The sequence below is a fragment of the Panicum hallii genome, chromosome 5 (assembly GCF_002211085.1).
Source record: "Panicum hallii strain FIL2 chromosome 5, PHallii_v3.1, whole genome shotgun sequence".
Taxonomy (NCBI): Eukaryota; Viridiplantae; Streptophyta; class Magnoliopsida; order Poales; family Poaceae; genus Panicum; species Panicum hallii.
This window is the reverse complement of record NC_038046.1, coordinates 14,867,597-14,888,853: the sequence shown is the minus strand read 5'-3', so window position 1 is coordinate 14,888,853 and position 21,257 is coordinate 14,867,597. Positions and strand designations below refer to the sequence as shown.

At 54.2% G+C, this 21,257-nt stretch overlaps 2 protein-coding genes across 2 annotated transcripts; one reads left to right on the top strand and one right to left on the bottom strand.

Moving 5' to 3' along the window:
• The first annotated feature begins 10,554 nt into the window (after window positions 1-10,554).
• On the top strand, window positions 10,555-12,165 carry LOC112894238 (heat stress transcription factor C-1a-like). The gene is made up of 2 exons (XM_025961879.1): window positions 10,555-10,938; window positions 11,108-12,165. Exons 1-2 carry the CDS (start codon window positions 10,684-10,686, stop codon window positions 11,798-11,800), a joined length of 948 nt encoding a protein of 315 aa, XP_025817664.1. The 5' UTR covers window positions 10,555-10,683; the 3' UTR covers window positions 11,801-12,165.
• Window positions 12,166-17,692: 5,527 nt separating this feature from the next.
• On the bottom strand, window positions 17,693-19,345 carry LOC112894179 (transcription repressor OFP8-like). The gene has a single exon (XM_025961806.1). It carries the CDS (start codon window positions 19,015-19,017, stop codon window positions 17,899-17,901), a length of 1,119 nt encoding a protein of 372 aa, XP_025817591.1. The 5' UTR covers window positions 19,018-19,345; the 3' UTR covers window positions 17,693-17,898.
• Window positions 19,346-21,257: the final 1,912 nt, after the last annotated feature.

Here is a 21,257-nt window from a genome sequence, read left to right as displayed (position 1 = left end):
GCCGGCGCAAGTCCTTTCTCGCGCGGCGCGCGAATCCCGCGCGCGCGTGGCCGACCGGCCGCGGTCGCCGCCGCGACCGGCGCCGACGCGCCCCTCCCTTTTTCTCTCTCTCTCTCCTTTCTCTTTCTCTTTTTCTCTTCCTCTATTTCTTTTCTTTTCTTCCCCTTTTCCCTTTCTTCTTTTTCCTTCCTTTCTTCTTTTCCTCCCTCCTTCTTCCCCTTCTCCTCTCCCCTGCCCGAGCACTGCTCAGCCCGCGCTGCCCCCTGCTCGGCTTCCGCACGCGCGCGCGCCTGCTCCCGGCCAACCGCGCCCGTGCCGCGCACGCGCGCACAAACACTCCTGCACGCTCGCCCCGGCCGCACGCGAGCCCCTGCCCCGGCCGTGCCGCGACGCGCGCGCACGCGCACCGCGTGGCCGCGCGCCGCGCCGTGACGGCCGCCGCTCGCGCACGCCCTGGCCCGCGCTCCGCGCGCCGCGCCGCGCCGTCCTCCGCTGCCGCGCCGCCCCCGTGCGCCCGCGCCCCCGCTCTGGCCCGCCCCTCGCCGCGCCGCCCGCGCACGCGCGCGCGCCGCCCGTCGCCAACCGTACTGCCCGCCGCTGCCTCCCCTGCCGCGCGCTCGCCCTGTGCCGCACAGCGCCGGCCACGTGCCCGCACCGTCGCGTCGCCCCGGCCTCGCTGCCCGTGCCACCGCTCGACGACACGGGCGTCACGACGCGGCCGCCATTAAGGCTTCCCGAGCCGCTCGCCGGCCCCCTCCCACCGGCCACCACCGGCCACCGCCTTCCTTGGCCTATATATAGGCCGCCCGCACAGCCGCCCCTCCCCACGACCTTCACCACCACACGGCCCCTTCTTTCCCAAGCTGCAGCGCCGCCGCCGCCTATAGCCCCGCCGCCGCCCTCGGTCCGCCGCCGCCCGACCTCCACGCGCCACCCCGGCCCGAGGTGAGGCCGGGGATCGGTTCCCTTCCTCCCCCTCTTTCTTTTCCCCCACCCCCTAGCCGCCACCGAGCCCCGGGCCGGCCGGATTTGGCCGCCGCCGGTGCCCCCTCTCCCTCCCTCTGTTTTGTGCGGGGAAGAGGAGGAAGAAAGGGGCCTTTTTGCCCGAAGCCCCCTCCTTTTTCCTGTAATACCCCAAAGGAACCCCCCCTCCTCTAGATGCCCCCCCCTTTTGCTAAAAAGACCCTACTCTTTCTAGTATTTCGAACCAAACCCCTCGATTACGTAAACCTAAATACACTCGACACCTTTCAGCGTACCCTGAGTATTTCTAGGATTCGCAAATAGGTCCTTGTCCTTTCCGTATAGTTACGAATATGCCCCTAGACCCTTGTTTAGTCCTTGAAACCGTCTTTAACTCGTCATTTTATGTGTGAAACGACCTCCGATCGACCCGAAACTTTACCACGCCCTTTCTAGTATAGCTCTAGCCATGCCATTAAGAAACCACCCAAAAATATTACCCCTACCTCCGTAGCTAAATTATTTCCGATTCAAGCTCAACGATAAAAGCTTTTAATTCTTGTGCTTGATTGTGTGTCTGTTTGTTTGCGTCGTAGGACACGGAGTGAACGAGGAAGGTCCCGACTGTGACCAAGTGAACGAGGACCAGTGCTGCGACCCCGAACCCGTGGGACAGTGCTTCGATCAGGATTTTCCGCAAGGGTTTGACGATGGCAAGTTCAATTCCGCCCTTTGATGCATGTTTCTGTCCTAGTTTTTATAAAACACAACCCAGTGACCTGTTTTATAAAATTGCATGGTTTTGCGTGCTGAAAACATGGTAGGATAGCCACCCTTGTTTGAGATAACCCTACCTTGACCACCTGATTTTATAAAGAAAATGTGTGTGTGTGGGAAGGGATACAATGTGGTTTTGAAAGACGAGTTAGACGGGATGGATGGCATTTCTGTGTGAATTGCCGTTGGTGTGCTCGTACCTGTGTGGTTGAGCGAGGAAGGGAGATATCCATCCTGTCACCCCTAAGGACCGAGTTGATGTGACATCTCACCTAGCTTTTTGTCGTGCGAACCACTTGACCGTTGTATGGGCAACGGCTTAGCTTAAATCCCACTAGTTAGCTTGATAGCCATCAGGAGAGCTGAGAGCAACGGGTGATCAAGGAGACGGGATAAGCTCTGTGTGACTTATGCCCCGGTTAAACCTCGGAGATAGGTCGAATGACCCCTTGATGGATCCCGTGATGGCTAGTCAGGTCTAGCTAAGGTGGGTAATGGCTTTGATGGGATCTGCACCGGCGCTAAGGTGTTCGTGCTGTGGTACCCCACCTGTGGGTAAAGTTGCACACCTCTGCAGAGTTAAAATCTATTCGAATAGCCGTGCCCACGGTATTGGGCAGGTTACGGTGTGGTCACATAACTAGTGTTTATCTCTGGGAATGGATGGGCTGGTGTGAGTTGTTTGGAAAGTGTCCGGCAGTTGTGCCGTGTGCTACGGCGGACGGGGAGTCCGGTAGCAGTTTAAAACGTGGATCCTGTGTGGATCAACATTGTGTGTTTTTGGTGCCAGAAAACTCGTTTTGGAAATCATTTTTAAACGAACCCTTGCATACAGTTGAGTTTTTCACAAATGAACCATAACCTATCCTTGGATTGTCCTGTGCATATGATTACTGTTATACCCCCCCCCCTCCGTGGGTGTGATTGGACTTGCTGAGTACGTTTGTACTCACCCCTCTCTTACTTTTACAGTGGAAGACCCAGACTACATCCCCGAAGACAACGAGTAGGGTTTCGTCCTGCACCCAGTCTTGCCTGTGGTCGAGGCCACCGTTGGATCCCGCATGGCGCAAGACTCTGATGATCCTTTGTTCGTCGCTAGTATAGTTGTGTGGGTTCTGGTTGTAATCCTCGCGATAGTGGCGCTTCACTGCCCATTACCGCGTAGAGTTGTACGGTGATGTACCATCTGATGCAATAAAAGTGTTATCAGCCTCCTGGGACTGATAAATCAACACTTTTAAGTCTTCCCTGATGGGGGGGACGCTTCATAAGATAAGCAGGCGTGGTTATACCGGATGCTCTGTGTCCTACCCAAGCAACACACATCGGTAGCAGCGAGCAAGAAGATGCGAGTGTCAGTGAGGAAGAAGATGTGCGTGGCAGAGAGGAAGAGCATGGGCATGTCAACGAGAACGAAGCGAATGTACAACACAGTGATAGTCGATCATCTATGCTGGACACAATAGATAAGCTGACAGCGCCAACCAAGTGCAGCCTTTTGAATGGCACCGGGCATAACTTGAAGCTCGCAGTAGCCACTGTCTATCCATATCAAGAGTCTTGCCATACAGTACCGGTGCAGGAAGGGTATGCAGTGGTGCAACCTACTTATGTGTGGTCCAATATGAGTCACTTCCATCTGCCTATGCCAGTAGGGGGGATGAGATAACAACCTTAGGTGACGCTCTCGGTACAAGGATCCATGGTCAAAGTACAGGATCCTTATACCACCCAGGACGAGACAACCCAACTTTATAACCGCATCAGGTAGCAGGGGTACAGCATCAGATGCAGGTACTGTAGCTCAGCGTCCGCAAGAGAAGGCTCAGCAGCAGCAGGAGAAGCAGGAGTCACAACAGGAGCCTCGATGACAGGAGGAGTCTAGGCAATCTCCGCCTAAGCAGCAGCCACAACCGGAGCCTCTACAAGAGAAGGAGGGAGAGCGCAGCCAATCTCCGCCTGAGCAGCAGTCGCCGCAGGAGGAGAAGCAGGCCAGGAAACCTCTGCCTAAAAATGAGCTTGTTAACGCAATTTGGATAAAACAGAATCCAAAATACAAGCCTGGTGTGCCTATGTTGTCAGAAGCAGCTTTAGAGGCTGCTGGACCAAATTGTGCCAGGTTGCATGCTTACGTTATGGAACACAGTAAGGATAAACTTGACTTTCCAGTAAAGATGGCTCAATCCTACTTTCAAGGTGATGGTGATTTAATGTTAAACGTTACATTCAATGACGTGTATGACCTTATAACCCTGGATGCTCTGGATGTTAGCTTCTTGAGGTTGTGGACATTGTAAGTCTCTTCAAACCAAAAAATATATTTTTTTAATTTTGACCTCAAAGTTCATGCATGCTAACAATTGGATTATTTGTAGGAAAATGATGGAGAATGCAGCAGAGATGCAGTGCAGTGTTGGGTTTTTGGACCCACAGGTTTTCACGGCCACAGTAATTTCTCACTAGCCTAGCACTGTAACACAAGCAATTAAAAATGCTATGAAGAACGACTATGTGGTGGGTGCCTACAACACCGGTGGCCACTGGGTAACAGTGATCATCTCTATGAAGTACAAAGAGGTTTGGTATTTAGATTCTGCTAAACTATTTCCCGGTCGAAAGTTCACGGACGTCCGACATGTTGTGAACTGGTCAGTATCTTGTAGGTTTTGTTCATGAAAATTCAATCTCTTAGTGTTTCTAATCTGTATTGCTGATCATGCAGCGACTTTGATGCGCGTATGGAAGAAATGATGAAAGCAAATAAGAAAAAGCTAAGAACCAAACCTAAACTCATGCACAGGATGGATGTTAATGTAAGACTGAGGTTTTTTTTATGGTCCCTTCATACCTATTTGGTATTGCATTAACTTGTTATTTTGGTACCTTCTTGCAGTGCGCTCAACAGCCATCGGGGACCTTTTTGTGTGGATTCTATGTGGCATTCAATATGTTAAAACTACTCGGTGACATATCTATAATAAAAAAGACTGTTGTAAGTATATACTGCTCAGCCTTGTCTTTGCTCATATTCTCCATTTGATTTTAGAAACTGATTTGTACTTGTATTCTCATAATGATTGTATTTTGCAGGATTTTAAAACTGCCCTAACAGTTTCTATAGAAGATCTAAAGCTGGTCCGGGAGATGCTATGCGAGTTCATTCTTAAGGAGACCCTCGACCCAATAGGCAACTTCTATAGCGCCTTCTATTTATGATGCACCGTGAGTTCATTGTAGCCAGAAACTTGAAACTTGTTGCATTCAGGGCTTGTTTGGTCAGGTGTTGTTGCTTGAGAAATTTGCTTGGCTGGGGTCAGATGTTGTTGCCTGGTTCAGACAGTTTTCTCAGGACTCCATCCAAATAAGCCCTGATGAGGATCTTGAAACTTGTTGCATGTCTGATGAGGAACTTGATGTGATCTTGTGTATATACGTGATATCTACTTACTTGTGTATATATGCGATGAGAGTGTGTTTGTGATGTCTACTTGCTGGTGGCTGTCAAATCCTAGCTGGTTCCAAGATGCAGCCAATGATCTGGTGGCTGCCAAATCCTGGCTGGTACCAGGATGCAGCCAGAAAACAGCCTGGTTACTGTAGAGGTGGCCTACGTATAGGTAATGGGCGTTAACTAAAGCACGTTACAACAACTGATCAAAGAGTAACGGGCTTCACATGGAACGCCCGTTACAAGTATGCCAACAATGTTACGGGCTACACTGAAGAACCGTTATCAATACTGACAGTATTTGTAACGGACATAGTGAAAGAACCGTTACAGATATGGTCCAAAGGTAACGGGCTTCGATTCAGCGCCCGTTACGTGTAACTGGCATTTGTAACGGGCTTACCTTATGAACCGTTACGGATACTTCATAAAGGTAACGGGCATTAGTTAAAGGTCATTACAACCTTTGACCAGTGGGCTCAGAGAGAAACGTGGAAAAATGTATTTGTAACGGGCAGCATGCAAAATACCATTACGTTTCTTTGGTTTCTGTAACGGGCTGTGTGTCTGTGCCCGTTACCAAAGGTCCCTATGGGCCCAGAGAAACGGACATTTCAGGTGACCGGTAACTACATGTGGTAACGGTCTTTATTAGATGCTCGTTACAAATACGTGTTATCAGTAACGGGCACTTGCCCGTTACCTTTGTTCGCTCATTTGTAACGCTAGATCGGTAACAGGCGCTTTGCCCGTTACCAAAGGTCGTCTATACTCGTTACCAATATACCTGTTTTCACGTAGTGGAATACAACTTAGCATTATTATTCTGGATCGGATTAAAAGAGAAATTCTGTACGAAGCCTTATTTATCTCGTATTTTTTAGATCATCAGCATCAGTTTGTATACCATCATTCATCATGTCATCCAAGTCAAACTCAAGGCTTCAAAAGTTTGCCCTGCCCAGGTTTGTTTCACTGTTGTAAGGAACTCTTCCAAGAATGAATGTAAGAAAGAGTCGTCGGGTTCTTACACTTCAGTTTGCTACCGGTGGATCGCACATCGTGTGTACTATATTGGTTAAAGACTAGCCTTTAGCCCGAGCAATTGTGTTCGGGATGATTATCCAATTGTTCCAATTGGTTTAAAAATTGCTTATCCAATTCGGAACCGCATAATACTGCTCATTTATACGCACAGTACTGCTGCAGCTGGCCACGGCCCAGCGTCTTTCTCTACCGGCCCACGCGCGGTCCGTCCAAACGCTCGCTTCCCCGCCAGCCGCGCCATGCCTGCCGCCGTGCCGGCTCCCGGAGACCCAGCCTCACAGCCTGCCCTCCCTGGCACCCTGCCCCCACCCATTCCGGCTCGAGTGACAGGCGTTGGCCGCCTGCCCATCTACCACCTGGCACGGCCGCGGATTCTTTGACGTCACGGTGCCGAACCACGACAGTGACGGACCGACGGCCATCACCGTCACGCACGGATCGCACGCGATCCGGCCGGGGGCTAATCGCGCGAGCTCTCCGGAGAGTACTGGATCGAAACGGCACGGCGGGCGGAGAAAAGTCGGAGCGAGCGAGCTCCCTCCCCTCCAGGTTAGGAGTCGGTCGCTTCGAGCGACGAACGCCGGTGGGCGCTGAAGGGGACGCGCCGGCCGGCCGGGGTCATGTGGCCAGCGATTCCTCGTCACGGCGAGCGAGAGAGGCGGCGGCGGGCGACTCCAACGGCGCGCGAGGCGATGTCTCCGTCTCCGTAGAGCAGCCAAACTACTAATACCGGGAGTGCGCGCGCACCTGCCCCCTTTTCCCCTGGGATGACGGGGCGCGCGCGTGATCCTTCTTGAGCGTGATCAGTACGTGCACCTGGCTGGTCCTTTCACTCCGACGGAGGAATTAGCATCAACCGGCATTAACGGGACTACCTCGGAACAGATGTTTAATTGCGAGATGCAGTTTGGTACGCGCTGCGTCGGCACAGTTCACTCCCGTCAGTACGACAGTACGTGAGCATCAAAGCATGCTGGCTCGGTCGATCGAGGTGAGGTACATATGCAACAAGGACAGCTGACGATGCTGGCGGTAACACACGTCCCTACCCAAACTGGAAGGAGCCCATAAAAGAGATGCGCGCATAGCCGTGTGGCCAAAGCGAGGAGAGGGGCCCCAAACTAAAGAACGGGTCTCTCACATCTGTCCGGCATTAGTGAGAGCTGCTGTTTCTTCCGTGCAGTCTGGCCACACAGCGCCGTATGCCCAAACATGTCTTGGGACCTTTTGTGCAGGACGTAGATGTCAAGGTTCTGTTAAGGAACAGTAAACGCACCTACCGTTGAAAAAGTCTTACACAACTGCAAATTCAGGAAGCGGTAACAAATCGCACTAATGCTAGATACTGGTCAGAATTCTGAAACTTCGACATCTAATAGCCCTCAAATAGAGATAATCATATTATTCTTTTTTAGATTTTGAAACCAGAGATACGATTATCTCTATTCATTTATAGCACGCAAACAGTTGCATTGACCTAGGTGGTGGAGTAGGATTGTTTGCTAGTTCATGCTTTTAGCCTAAGCTCGTACACCTGCTGCAAAAACTGTAGTAAATAAATTCTCGTCAGACGCGTTGCAATCAACAGAACTATCCCAGTGGGGGCAGTGGGACATTTTGGGGCCTACAAATTGGAAGAAAACGTCAAACGGGATGATCGTGCTGCGTGTAAATTATATTACTCTCTTCGCCTCACATATTTGTCTACGCCGTTGAAAGTTTTTCCGCCAGCCCACGAGACACTAGAAATTAAAGAGTTTGGGCATTTTTTTTTCTTTTTAACGAAATATTCTAGATATTTTTTCCTTTAATTATGTATTCTAATGTACTGTAGTAAAAATATTGAGCAGTCCGAGTCCTATACCTCGCCTTGTCTATGCAAACTGTGCGTTCCAATGATTATTACGAAATAAATGGAATAAACTGAGCCCCTGCAGCTTAATTTGTTTTTGAACTTCTTAACCACAAAATGTCACATGATTTGGTCGGGCTCCTTGCAATGAAAAATAGTGTCGTTCAAACAAAACACTGATTTAAAATATGCTAGCTAGCTCAATATCTTCAGTAGGTTTACTAGACTGTGAACAACGGATACATGATGCATAACAAAAAAAAAATACTGACTTGAGGTGTCAAATCAGTGGTTCATCCTTGTATGTTTGATACACTCATATGCCTAATGCCGATTGATGTTTCGTCGTTGAAACGACTTATAACGACCACAATGCAGTCGGCAATTTGGGGCTGTGGTATAGCGTCATCAGGCCGGTGCTGAGTTTTAAGTCGCCATCAAATTCACCACTTTTCTGGAAACAAAGTTTGAGTAGTCGGGGACTTTGACTCCTTTATCGATTCTCATACTAAACTTCTTGGCAAGTTGGGTCTCCTCCTCTTCTGGAAAACCAGTGACACACACCGCCCATGAGCACCACTGACAAACCCGAGCAACCAACAGCAATGAGATTAAAGAAACCTACTAATTCCAACCCATATCTCGCACGATCGAGTTGAGTTGATAAAGATCGTGTTTGCAAAATGCTACGGCGCGCATGCCCGATTTTCTTTTTTAGACAAGGGCATGCCCGACTTGGGAGCAGGGACAGTCGTTCGACCGATCGAGCAGCTAGCGGCTGAGCTGCTTGGGGACCAAGAAGGGCGTGCATGCATGAGCTGATCAGCACACGATCTGCTCTCTACTCTATCCCATTCCCATCCCATCCATGATCCATCTCAAAGGGCTTGGCGCCAAGGGGACAAGATATTTTCGACGGGAGCGCACCTACACCCTAGCGTGCATTTCTTTACTCAACCGGGCATGCGGGCCCAGGCCCCCCATGAAAAGCAAGAGGGCCCCCCGGCCGGGCCCATTACCTTTCTTCGTTCGTGCGAGTGATTATTCAGTAGTCCACGTCTTTTTCTTTCTTAGGTGAAAAACAGAGGGAGAGAAAAAAAAAATAACCCAGCAGGGCATATCTGGTGCTGGGCCCTGGCCTGACCGGACGATCTGATCCGCCCATCCACCCACCCGGCCGCCCTGCCGGTTAGCTAATCCACCCGGCGCCGCGCTGCACAGCGGCACGGCGCGCCGTGCCCGGCGGCGGCTGCGCTAGCTCCAGTAGGAGTACGTCCGATCCACGCCCCATGTAAGCGCGCGTCTTGTCTCGACCGACCCCGGCGCCTTTCCGGTGGCATTCGCGCAGGCCGGCCACCTCCCCCGCGGCCCCGACCGATGTGATCCCGCCGGCCGCCGGCCGCCGGCCGCCTCCGCCGCCCGGCGACGACGCGACATGGACTTGTCGATTCGACTCGATCCCATCGCATTCTTAGGTGCTCTGTAGCAGCCTAGCACTACTAGCATTTTTTGCGCAACCAGATCAGAGATCAGTGCTGGCGGGATCACATGACCAGCAAGCACGTTGTACTACGCACGCGGTGTGCCGTAGCGATCAAGCAGGACAGGTGTCCAGCCGGCGAGACTAGTCGCCGCCGCCGGACGAGCGCGCGCCGCGCACAACACTGCTCACTGACAGGAGAGATCGACGGGAGATCGTCAACAGAAAAAAAAATTCATAACTAACAGTAATGGTGTTTGGATCCAAGTTCTATTATCTAAAAGTACTAAACTTTAGCATTAGCATTAGCTTCTCTAAACAGGAGTGGTAATGGAACTCAAAATATTTAATAAAGTTTAGCACCTAATTTTAGCTGATCCAAACAAACCCTATCCTACCTGTGTCCGGCGATGATCCTGATGAACCCTCCCTCGGCGCCTGCTAGATTAGGCAGTCGGATTACCTGGATTTTTAATGCGAAGATCACCCCGGTAGTATCTTTCCGCTTTGGTCCGAATCAAAAGGCGCGCACGGTGGTTTTAATTTGATTTCGCGTCGCCTAATAAAATCCCCCGCGATGGCGACGGCACACGAGGCCGCCCGGGCGCGGGGGAAGGAGAAGGATCACGAGCTCGCCACTTGTCGCCCGCCGGACGCCGGCCAGGGGGCGCGGCCCTCCCCGCCTATATCTACGACGGCGGGCGGGCGAGGCCACCCACCGAGCACGCGAGAGCGAGAGAGCAGGGGGAGACGGGGCGCCTCGCCATATGATGTGCGATCGGTTGGGCCCCCTCGGCCCTCGCCGCTGCTACTACTAGTTTATTCATGTCCTTCCTGTCACGCACGACGACGACGGCCATAATTAGTAACCCCCTCCGGCCTCCGGCCCCTCCGCCAGCAACACGCCAACACCCCCGCCCGCCCCCGCCTGCCTTTTGAGGGATTTGACACCCATCCATCCAGCTCGGAGAGCCGGCGCTTGCTAGCACGGGCGCCTGCTTCTTGCTCTTGCTCGTGCTCGTGCTGCTGCAGCTGGGCAGACGGGGTCGGCGCTGCGAGCATCTCCTTCGTTTCCGATCGGTTGCGTCGATCCACGGACGGGGCGGGTGATAGATGGACGGCCTCCACACGGAGCTCGCGCTGGGGCTGCTCGGGTGCGGCATCGGCGGCGACCAGGTGCAGACGGCGGCGTTCGTGGCCAAGACGTACCAGATGGTGTGCGACCCGCGGACGGACGCGCTCGTGCGCTGGGGGAGGGACAACAACAGCTTCGTCGTCGCCGACCCCGCCGGCTTCTCGCGGCTGCTCCTCCCCTGCTTCTTCAAGCACAGCAACTTCTCCAGCTTCGTGCGCCAGCTCAATACATACGTAAGTGCGGGGCAGGCTGCAAGCTGCTTCCGCTTCGATCGATCCTACGATCTATCCAAGCTGGAAGAAGCCTCGCTCGATCGTTTACTGGCTGACATGCTGTAGCAGGGCTGGACGTCTAGTAGTCTTTCCTCCTGTACGCTTACCTGGAGCCATGGATTCCCTGCAGGGGTTCCGGAAGGTGCACCCGGACCGGTGGGAGTTCGCGCACGAGTCCTTCCTGCGCGGCCAGACGCACCTGCTGCCGCGCATCGTGCGCCGCAAGAAGCGCGGCGAGGGCGCCGCGTCGTCCTGCTCCGCCGGCGGCGGCACCGGCGGCGAGGATCACCACCAGGAGGACCAGCAGGATCAGGAGGAGCGGGAGGCGCTGCTCGAGGAGGTGCAGAGGCTGCGGCGGGAGCAGACGGCCATCGGGGAGGAGCTGGCCCAGATGAGCCGCCGCCTGCAGGCCACGGAGCGGCGGCCCGACCAGCTCATGTCCTTCCTCGCCAGGCTCGCCGAGGACCCCGACGGCGTCACGCGCCACCTCGTCGAGCAGGCCGCCGAGAAGAAGCGCCGCCGCATGCGGCTCTCCTCCCACCCCATTTCCCCGATCCCGCCCCCGCTCCCGCCGGCGCCGCCGCCAGTCCACCCGCTGCTGGGGCTCGGCGGCAAGGACTGCGACGGCTGGCAGTGGGCGGAGCAGAAGCCGCCGGCGATAGTCCTCCCCTCCTTCGAGCCCGCCCCTAGCTACTGCGGGGTGCAGCACGTGCCAGATTTCGGCGGCGGCAACGGCGGGATCGTCGGCATGGGCCTGACCGCTGACGACACGGCAGTGGAGACGCCCTTCCCGTTCTGCCTCCTCGGCCAGGGTTTCTTTTAACCTGCTGGTAAATCATGCACAGCACATGCACGTTCTACCTCGGCCTCTGCTCACTCATTTCTAGTTACTCCTGCTCCTTGTGCTCTGCAAAGTGCAAACCATTCATCTGCACATCAACACATCCCCATCCGATCATCATCGCAAACAAGCACAGATCATTACAGGCTGCTGTATCTGTTGTATGTAATCGAAGAACCGATCGGGATCGATGAGACGACGATCATGTTCATTAGTAGTCATTCTAGCAGTAGTTAGGCCTTGCATTTTTTGGTTGGACATGGTAGTGTAGTGGAGCTCTTCTTGTCCTCCAAGCTTGTAGGGTTTTCAAGGGATTAAACTAAGCTTTTACTTTTGCTGCAAACTTCTGTCGACATGCAATTGCTCGATGAACCTGCTCGGTGGTACCATCTCACCTCACTTCAGCTCATTATTAGTTTACGCGAAGCCGGGCGTACGTGTTACCCCCGGCGCTTGTGCAGGTGCTTTAGTTTTTCGCCTTGGATGCTTTCCGCGGGGCCCACGGCTCAGCCAACAGGAAGGTGATGGGGGAGCTGCATTGCGATTGGTCCAGGTGTCGGCCTCTGTTATTATTAAAAAAACTAGTAATATGCTTCCTGTAGTGGTGATGATAGTTTTTTTAAAAAAAATAGAGTGAGAGTGTGTAGTGATGATGTTAATTAAGCGTTGATTTGGACGTTGATGGGGACGGAGAGCGAAATTGAAGGCCCTTGGACTCAATGAGAGGGTGCCATCGAATCGAAATGGCGAAAATTTTCTCTCATGCTCGCTGCTGATGGCCGGTGGGCGCGACAGCTGCTTGTTGATTATATATTGCCTGAATTCGTTTCTTATTCCAAAGATTTATAGTTTTAAGTGTACGAACTTTGTGAGATTACCAACCGAGTGGTCCAAAACCCAAGTGGCCAGGCCTTAACAAAACAATATGGAAAATGTATACAAATAAGTGACCCGCTGGCTACCAAACATGTATATCTATGACCTACACGAATTTTTTTTAAAAAAATGGCAGGAATATGCTTAACCCTGGTTACCAAGATTGCACCTTGCCTGGAAGCTTTCGTAGCTACTCCCTCCGTTCCTTTAATATATATCGTTTTCGCTTCCGAGAAACAACTTTGACTAAATATATATTAAAAACTATTAATATTTATGGTGCAGAATTAATATCATTAGATAGATATTTGAATCTAGTTTTTAATAAATTTATTTGGAGATATGAATATTACACATATTTTCTACGAATAGAGTTAAACTTCCGGCACGGAAACCATTGAAGACGACAGTTAATTGGGGATAGAGGGTGTAGGTATTATCTCCTTTTTATTCTTTTGCAGGTACTATCTCCTGTTAGCAACGAATCTATATGTCTAGCACCGGTACGGTTACTGTACCAGCCAGGAAGAAAGCCGAGGTGGTGTCGCTCCGATTGGACCGGACCTTATAAGAATTAATCGCTTAAACATGCACTACGTGTACTGCTACCTAGGCATGAAAAGAAATCATTGTCCTACTCCTAGCATGAGAATGAGATCGGTCGTGGCTTAACGGTGGCTAAGCATCATACCAAGTGTTTGTTTAGGGTATGTTTAGCAAGATTGCGGTTCCTTAAAAAATAGCTCCGGCGCCTCTAACTCTTCTGGTGGAGCGGCTTCTCTGATGAAGCTGAACGTGTTTTGAAAAATGTTTGGCAAAACGGCTTCTTCACTTGTTTAAAACATATATGTTTAAAACATATAGAAAAGATTAAATGATCATAATATCCTTTTTATTTTGTACTTTTTCTTCTCTTTTTTCTCTTCCTTCCCTTCTCTCTCCACCTTATCCTTCCTCACCGGGGTCACCTCCACATTCACCTGCACCCCTACCTCCCGCACTCACTGCCGCCCGCCTCCACGGCCATCGTCCGCTTGCTCGGTGCCCACCGGCGGCCGCGCTCCTCTTCACCCACCGCGAGCCCCTCCGCGCCGGCCTCAGGCTTCCACCACCGCGCCTCGCATAGCCGGCTTGCTCCGCCGCAGGCCACCTCCTCCACCCCTGTCACGAGACTCTCCTCCTCCACCAAATCATTCCAGAGAGCAGATATTCCGGAGCTTCACTATTGAAGCCGGATGTGTGCACCCTATTTGAAGGGCTCCAGCAGGAGTCAGTTTTGGAGCCGCTCCTGGAGCAGCCTTGCCAAAGGGACTCTTACTCGGCTCCCAGCTGTTACTATCCCATTGGGTGGTGCACGTACATCTAAGGCGATGGCATGATTGAAACTAGTATAGTGCTAACCATGGTTGCTTTTCCAGGATTCCAGCTGGTGCAAAAGACGGGATGAAAAACATCGGCCGATCCACAAGATTTGGCTGTCGATCGTCGATTTGTAGAGCTATGTAGCTAGTGGCAGTAGATTATTACAGGCTATACATAGTAGAATAATATGGCTGCTGCCAGACGGAAAGGAATAGTGCTACTAGCTCGTACTGGCTGCCGCTACTATATGATGCCATTAGTGGTCCCCCGGCCGGGCCGTCGTTTAATCCCGTCCATCCACGTGGCGCGGATCGTGTGGCTGGCTCTCGATTGGGAGTCAAGTCCCCCTCGGCGACAGAGCTGCGCGCATGATGGCCGATGATTGTGATCACGGGGGTCGCTGTAGCCAGGTGAAACGCCGCTGTTCCGTTATGAATTAGCTGTGCAGCGTGGATGCTCGCTACGCGTACCATCGTTGATCGCCGGCGCCGACCGTCGTCGAGCTTCAAGCGGAAGTCATGCGCATCCAGCCAATCGGTTGAAAGCAATTCGAGCTTCAGGTGGAATGACTCTTATGTACTGGATCCATGCTCTAGCAGCAGAGATTGTTTAATTGTGCTGTAAAAAGGAACATCTGATGAGATAAATCGTCTCACATGGTTTCTTACTGGTAGTTGCCACGTTGAGGACACACTAACTTTTATTTTGAAGCTGCAAGACATGTACAGGGAATGTGCATCGAATAAAGGAGCAACAAGAGAGGTTTGAACAGGTTTAACTTTCTTGGAAAGGGTAAGGGGACACAATAGAGGAGGATATGTGTAACCACACGCAGAGGATTCATGGCTCGCAATCTCGACTTGGAATTGTGTGAGTGTATTGAGCATGTGAGATATGGCTTGACATGCACGCTTCTAGAGTATTCCATATGGTGCAAGTCAGGTGTCGTCGTGATACCTATATCTCAAAATGGAGCCACGGGAGATAATGGTTTTTCTATTTGGTTGGTGTACTAAGGTCGCCAGCATCGCCACAATTTGTTGACAAACTTGCGTAAGGATAGTTTGCTGAACTGTTTGTCACATTGGCTGGACTAGAAAAAAATTTCCACGGTTTTCTAAGTCATTGACTTATGGGATCAAGCTGGGGAAGAAAACTAACACCATGATTTGTGGCAATAACCAAACAACTGCTAACTTGGTCGAGCTTGTCTAGCATTACCAGCCATGGCAAGGTGTGGCAAGTGTTCGGTTGAAACCATGCAGACCCTAATTATTTTTGTGGAAATTCAGCAAAGTTGCAGCTACTATAATAGAACCGTGACATATAAATTATCTTTCGTAGCTCGAGGTAGCAACTACAGCACGAGTGCTTCGTTTGATAACCGGCGCACCCGTGCGCCCCCGGTGCCCTTTCTTTTCCCGGTATTTTCCCCGAGCCGATCGCTCACTATATCTGCAAGGCTATAGCTCGTGCAGCGTGGAGCCCCGGAATGCCCGTTACGGAAAGAAAGAGGCTAAGCATATCGGGCTAGTTGCACTGTATGCATGTACTCGACCACCACCGCGTACCAAGAAGTGAAGAAACTAATCAAGCTGGTTGCCCTCCATCCCTGCACTTGGGTCTGTAGCCAAAAGGCAAAGTGCCCCACGTCAAGTAAAAGCACGATGGGCCCCGGCCGAGCGGTCAGCAGATATAGGTGGCCCGCCACGCAGTTCCCGCCAGGCGAGGCATAGCGCAACAGCTGCCGGCGGCTGTATCACACACTGTAGGCAAGGGAGGGGAGCCCACCGGGATCACGTACCTTGATACGGATGCGTGTACTCCTGATACGCTACTGTACTTGCAGTCACGGACACGCAGGCCCGCAGCGCCCGACCCGCCCGCCCGGCCGTCGACGAGACGAGACGGCGATCCCATTCCCATCCGTGTCGAGAGGATGATGGCGATCGCCCCCCACTGTACGATTGCCTGCGGCCTCATGCAGCCGGCGGATCCAACTCGCGCTGTGTGCGACTGCTCCGCATTCAATGACGTGCTGCCCGGCCCGGGGCCCACAGTGTCACGTTCCGCTCCGCCCCACCCGTCCGTCGTCCCGACGGCGCGCTCCCGGCCTCCCGCGCGCGGCGCTGCCTTTTCGCTCTCTGCCTCCACCCGTACGCTGCTTCCGGCGCGCGATGCTGCTGCCTGCTCCCCTCCTGCCGCCAGACGATCGGCTCGCCGATGGTCTCGGGGGTGCGTGCCCGCTGTGGCCGTGCGTGCACCGTCGCGACAAGCAGCAGTGGGGATATCATGGGTGCGTGTTTGCAGGCCGCTGCGCGCGGCATGGCATGCTTCGTGGCCGGCCCACTCAAGTGAAGCGCCATGCCCTCACACGTGTGCGCGGGTGGTGCGTGTTCCCCCGCGATCTCGCATGGCGCTCGGTGCGCGGAATATCGGGCGCACGCGTGCATGGCCCGCCTGACTGGATCCGTCGCCTACGCATGCAATTCGTTCCATCCCCACCACGTGATCGAATCCGGATCGCTCACCACACCACTGGTCTTGGGTCGTATCATACGATGAATGATATGGGGCTTATGGTTTCAAAACAAAAACAAAAAATGATATGGGGCTCGCCTTTTCAATCAAAGCGGTAGAGCCGGGGGAACAACACGCACGCGAGCCGCAAGATCTTTTCGAGGGAGGGACTCGATGGGCTGAATTAGGTTAGTGGCCCGAGCCAAAGTCGCTGAGCAGGAGACCGTGGGCCCAATCTTTTGTATTCTCTTCTCTTTCAGGTGAAACGGCCCATCTGACTTACTTTTTCCAAAAAAAAAAGAACGGCCCATCTTCTCTTTCAGGTCAGGAAAGAATCTGAATGCACCTGCTCGCCGCGACCGGACAAGCGCGCCGGCGCCTTGCGCGCGTCGCGGCTTGCTAGCGGATCTCGGGCGCGGCTGAATGGAGAGCCTGATCCTTCATCCCTCCGTTACGCTGGCGCGCGGGTCCCACCGTGCCGTGGGTTACCTCGTAGGCCCATCCGTCGGCGGCCGCGGACCGGTGACGGAGTTCTCCGGTTGGCTGGACGAGGAACCAGCCGAACGGTTTCTTTTCTGCCTGAAAAGTCTAATCCGTCCAGACGTCCAGTGATCATTTATCCCAGCTGTAAGCTGTTGGCATGGTGCGACGTCGAATATGAATCCAATTTTCTGATGAAGCGTGCGCAGCGCACCAAACCAAATTTGACGAGGAGAGGGGACTCTGTTTGCTTTTCTCCGTCGCGCTCGCGCCTGGCAGGCTTGCTGTTCTTGGCACTAGAACTCCAAACAACGGTTTCCTTTCCTGCTAGTATACTAGCGATTGACATTGACTTTTACACCGGTGCTTAATGATGACACATTGTTCTTTCTTTAAACTCTCAATTCTAAGCATCATCTTGCATCTATTATGATGCCTTAAGGTGAGCAAGGTCTCATGCAGCCCTTGATTCACCACCCTCAGCTGCAAGTTCGTCACAGCTTCACGTCGCAAATTCGGCATGAATAGTATTTTTTTTTCAAATAAGCATCAGCAAAGCATCAAGCCATCAACACCACAAGTCGAAATGAGTTCAGAGACTTCATATAATCCAGGCGCTTTTACTTCGAAAAAAAATAATAATTCAGGCGCTCGATTATCATCATCTAGCTAATTCGTTACATGAGCACCGCAGCATTTCGATGGCACGATCATGCCAATTTATGCATTGGCACGTAGTACATACAAACCACCACCAAGCTGCACATTAACGTACACGTCCAACGATCCGTTCCCAGCACCTGCACACCTCTGTTCTGCTCAACCGACGAGGTACGGAACGATCACTCCTCGCCGAAGACGGCCTCCCAGACGTCCTCGAAGGCGGCGAGGATGGCCGGGTGGTGACGCGGGGAGTTGAGAGAGAGGTACGACCCCAGGAGCTCCTCCATCTGCCCCACGCTGCCGATGCGTCGCTCCACCACCATCTCCACCATCGAGCTGCGGAAGTCCAGGTACGGGTTGCTCGAGCGCTTCACCACCGCCATGCCCGCGCCGGCCGTCTCCTCCGCCGCGGCGCCCGTCGGCTTCTTGACGCTGACCCCCTCCTCCTCTCCCTTCTTCTTCCTCTCATCGGACCCCCCGTGCTTCCTCGTCTCCACCGAGACCAGCGGCCGGAAGGCGTCGCCTGGGGACGCCTCGCCGGTTCTTCTTGGCAGCGCGCGCCGCGGCGCGCGGCGAGCCGTCGTGCTCCTGTGGATCTTCCTCGTGCTGCTGCGGTAGAACTCGGAGGAGTCGGACGAGAGGCTCAGGGACGAGAAGACCGTCCTCGTCTCGGCCTCCTGGCTGCCCGCCTCCCCGTCGCTGCTGCTGAACGGCGCGACCTCGTCGTCCGTCGCGGAGGAGGCGGAGGAGGGCGACCAGCTGTACGGCGCGGGCGTGCTCCGGGGCCGCCGCGCGCGGCCCCAGGAGGAGGAGGACGACGACAGGTGCCGCCTCGACGCTGACGGGGACCGCGCCGCGGGCTTGCCCCTGCCGCCGCCCTTGCCCCGCTTCCTGACGTCCCTCGCCGGCACCGACAGGTGCTGCAGCAGCGGCGCGTCGGAGAGGACGGAGCGCCGGCCCGAGGCGGCCGCGGCGCCGCCGGTGCAGTCCACGGATATGTGGACGAGCGACGCGCTCCGGGTGCGGCGGCGGCGGCGGCGCGGGAGGCCGTCGGCCCTGGGCCGCTCGTAGGTGCAGGGGGTGCAGAAGTACGGGGAGGGCGGCGCTTCCGGCTGGCGGGGGGAGGAGTCGGCGCCAGCCCGGGCGAGGCTGACGAAAGCCGTGTCCGCGCTGGCGTCGGCGGACGTGGTGTTGGTGGTGCAGGAGGAGCGCGTGAGGATCTGCGCGAGCCGCTGCTTCAGGCGGCCGCCGGCGCTGTCCCGGCGGCGAGGGCTCTTGTCCATGAACGGCGTGTGCATCGCGGTGTGTGCGTGTGCTGCGTGCGCTACGGCTTCAGCGGGAGCCTAGAGGAATGGAGGATTGACGTGAACGGCGGAGACGCGTGTCCTGTCTCTGGTGTCCCTCACTGCCCGGCTCACACTCGCCTCGCAGCTTCTTGCTCTGCTTTGGCTTAATAAGCGAGTGCGAAGCGAGTAGAAGAAGAATCCGCCGAGATTTCTTAGCCACGTGTTGCCCGTAGGATTGTCTACTGCTAGCGTACGTAGGGGAGGCTTAAAAAAACAAAATCCATGGTGGTACTGGAAGGTAGAAAACCTGTGAGCGAGCCCGATGCAAGTTGCAAATACAGCAGGCTGCGTGCATCAGTACTGTGCAGCGGCGCATATGCTTCCTGCCGCCCATGGCGGACCAGTACGATCATTGTAGGTGAGCACGCCCTCAGGCTCCCTGTGGCCGCAGGTGAACCGGCGGCCCGGGGGGGGATGTGCATGAACTTAACACTGATCTGATCTCGCAGGCACAGCGCCGCCACGTCGGTGGGTGCAGAGAACACCCGCAAGCCAACGAGGAGGGGCAGTACGGCGCTGCTGGCCGGCCGGGTCGCCCGATCGACGACGACGCCGTGCGTGCCAGGACCCAGGCGGTGGCCTGCTGGAGTGCTGGTACGTTCGTCGAGCGGTCCTCCCGCCGCTGGTGGCCTGCTGCTGCGGCGTGCCGTGTCGGCCGGGGTGGCCCCGTTGACCGCCCTGCGCGCGCGCGCCGCACGGGTCGTGATGGCCTGATGGGAGGGGTGAAAAGAATGCGCGCGCCGCCCCGTGACCGCCGTCATTTTTAGGCATCTTTCTTTGCTCGGAGTCGTCGTCGTCGTAGTAGTAGTACTGGGTGGGTTGCATCATCGCCAGAGGTGGACGGGTCAGTCGATTCGTCCTCGCAATTCACAAGCTAGCACTTCCAGGGCGCAGCAGCTAGCACACGGGTTGCTCTCTCCCCGATTGATGCGCCGGCAGTAAGACGCCGGACACTCACCTTCTTGAGTTCTTGACCTCTGCGTCTCTGTTATCGGAGACAGTGCAGGAGCACCAAGCACAAGCAGACATTCTCCGATCTAGGCACCTCTCTGTTCCTCCATCCACCGTCCCTCGCTCTGGTTTCAAACAAGCAGAGAGCAAGGAGTTTTAGCGAGGACGGAACAAACCCAACGGCCTAATCTCGCTCCGACCCAGGCGATCCTTTTTTCCGCCACAGAGTTTGTAGCCACACGATTCGGAGGTAGCGGAATGTAGACGTACATGTCGAGTTGTCGACGCAGCTCCCGATGCGGTGGCTCGCGGTTACGGAATCGTATGCGCCCGTGTCCTGCTCAATGACTCCTCGCGGTAACGTGCCAAAAGGTTAGGCGCCCATGTAATGTAAACCCATGCGGGTACAGCGCTAAGTCCGTGGAGGAGAAGCTTACACCAGGAAAGAAACAGGCTAAAGCCTGGTGCTCTTGATGAGACCCCCGTCGCGCCTGCAGCAGAAAAATAAGAAAAAAAAGTCATGGTGGAATTCAAAACCATGTGGACTTGAGGATGCGGCGTCGATCAATGGCCAAGAACAAAGGGACATGCGTGCATGGCAGCGCGAGGCCATGCAACGACTATCCAAGCGTACGTCATGCCTCGCGGTAACCGTGCTTGCAGGAGAAAGTGAAAAGCACGGCATGGGTGCGGTGACGGGAGGAAGACGAAGAAGACCTCCTGGATTAGCAATGATTATTTTATGGGGGAGAAGGGAGAGAGGGATCTTTGTTGGTTTCTCGGTTGTCTCGGCGTGTCACAGGCCGAGCTTAAAGCCGCGGTGGCGCTGGTGGGAGGGAGATGCCCTGCTTGCTGGGATCGGAGCATCTCCGCCCGCCTGAGGCCAACCCATAACCATGGACTAATTTCAACTCGCCATCACGCTGTGTTCAACGCCCCCTGACACTGGCATGTGAACAAGAAAGAGAGACCTGACAAATCGTTAAGGAAAAAAAAAGGGGAACCCACACCCGCTCCTAAAATGGCTCAATTGTAAGCTAAGGGGCAGGTACAATTTCTGCTCGTTCTTAGCAGTAATCTCAGTAGTAGGAGCAATGGACTGGACGCTCCAATGCTGCGCTGGTCTCTATCTTGTAGCTGCTACTTGCACGGGGTCCGGTTCTTCCAAATGCGCGCAGCCACGCAGGTGGCGCCCTAAACTGCCACTTTCATTCACATGGCATCAACACATACAGACATGC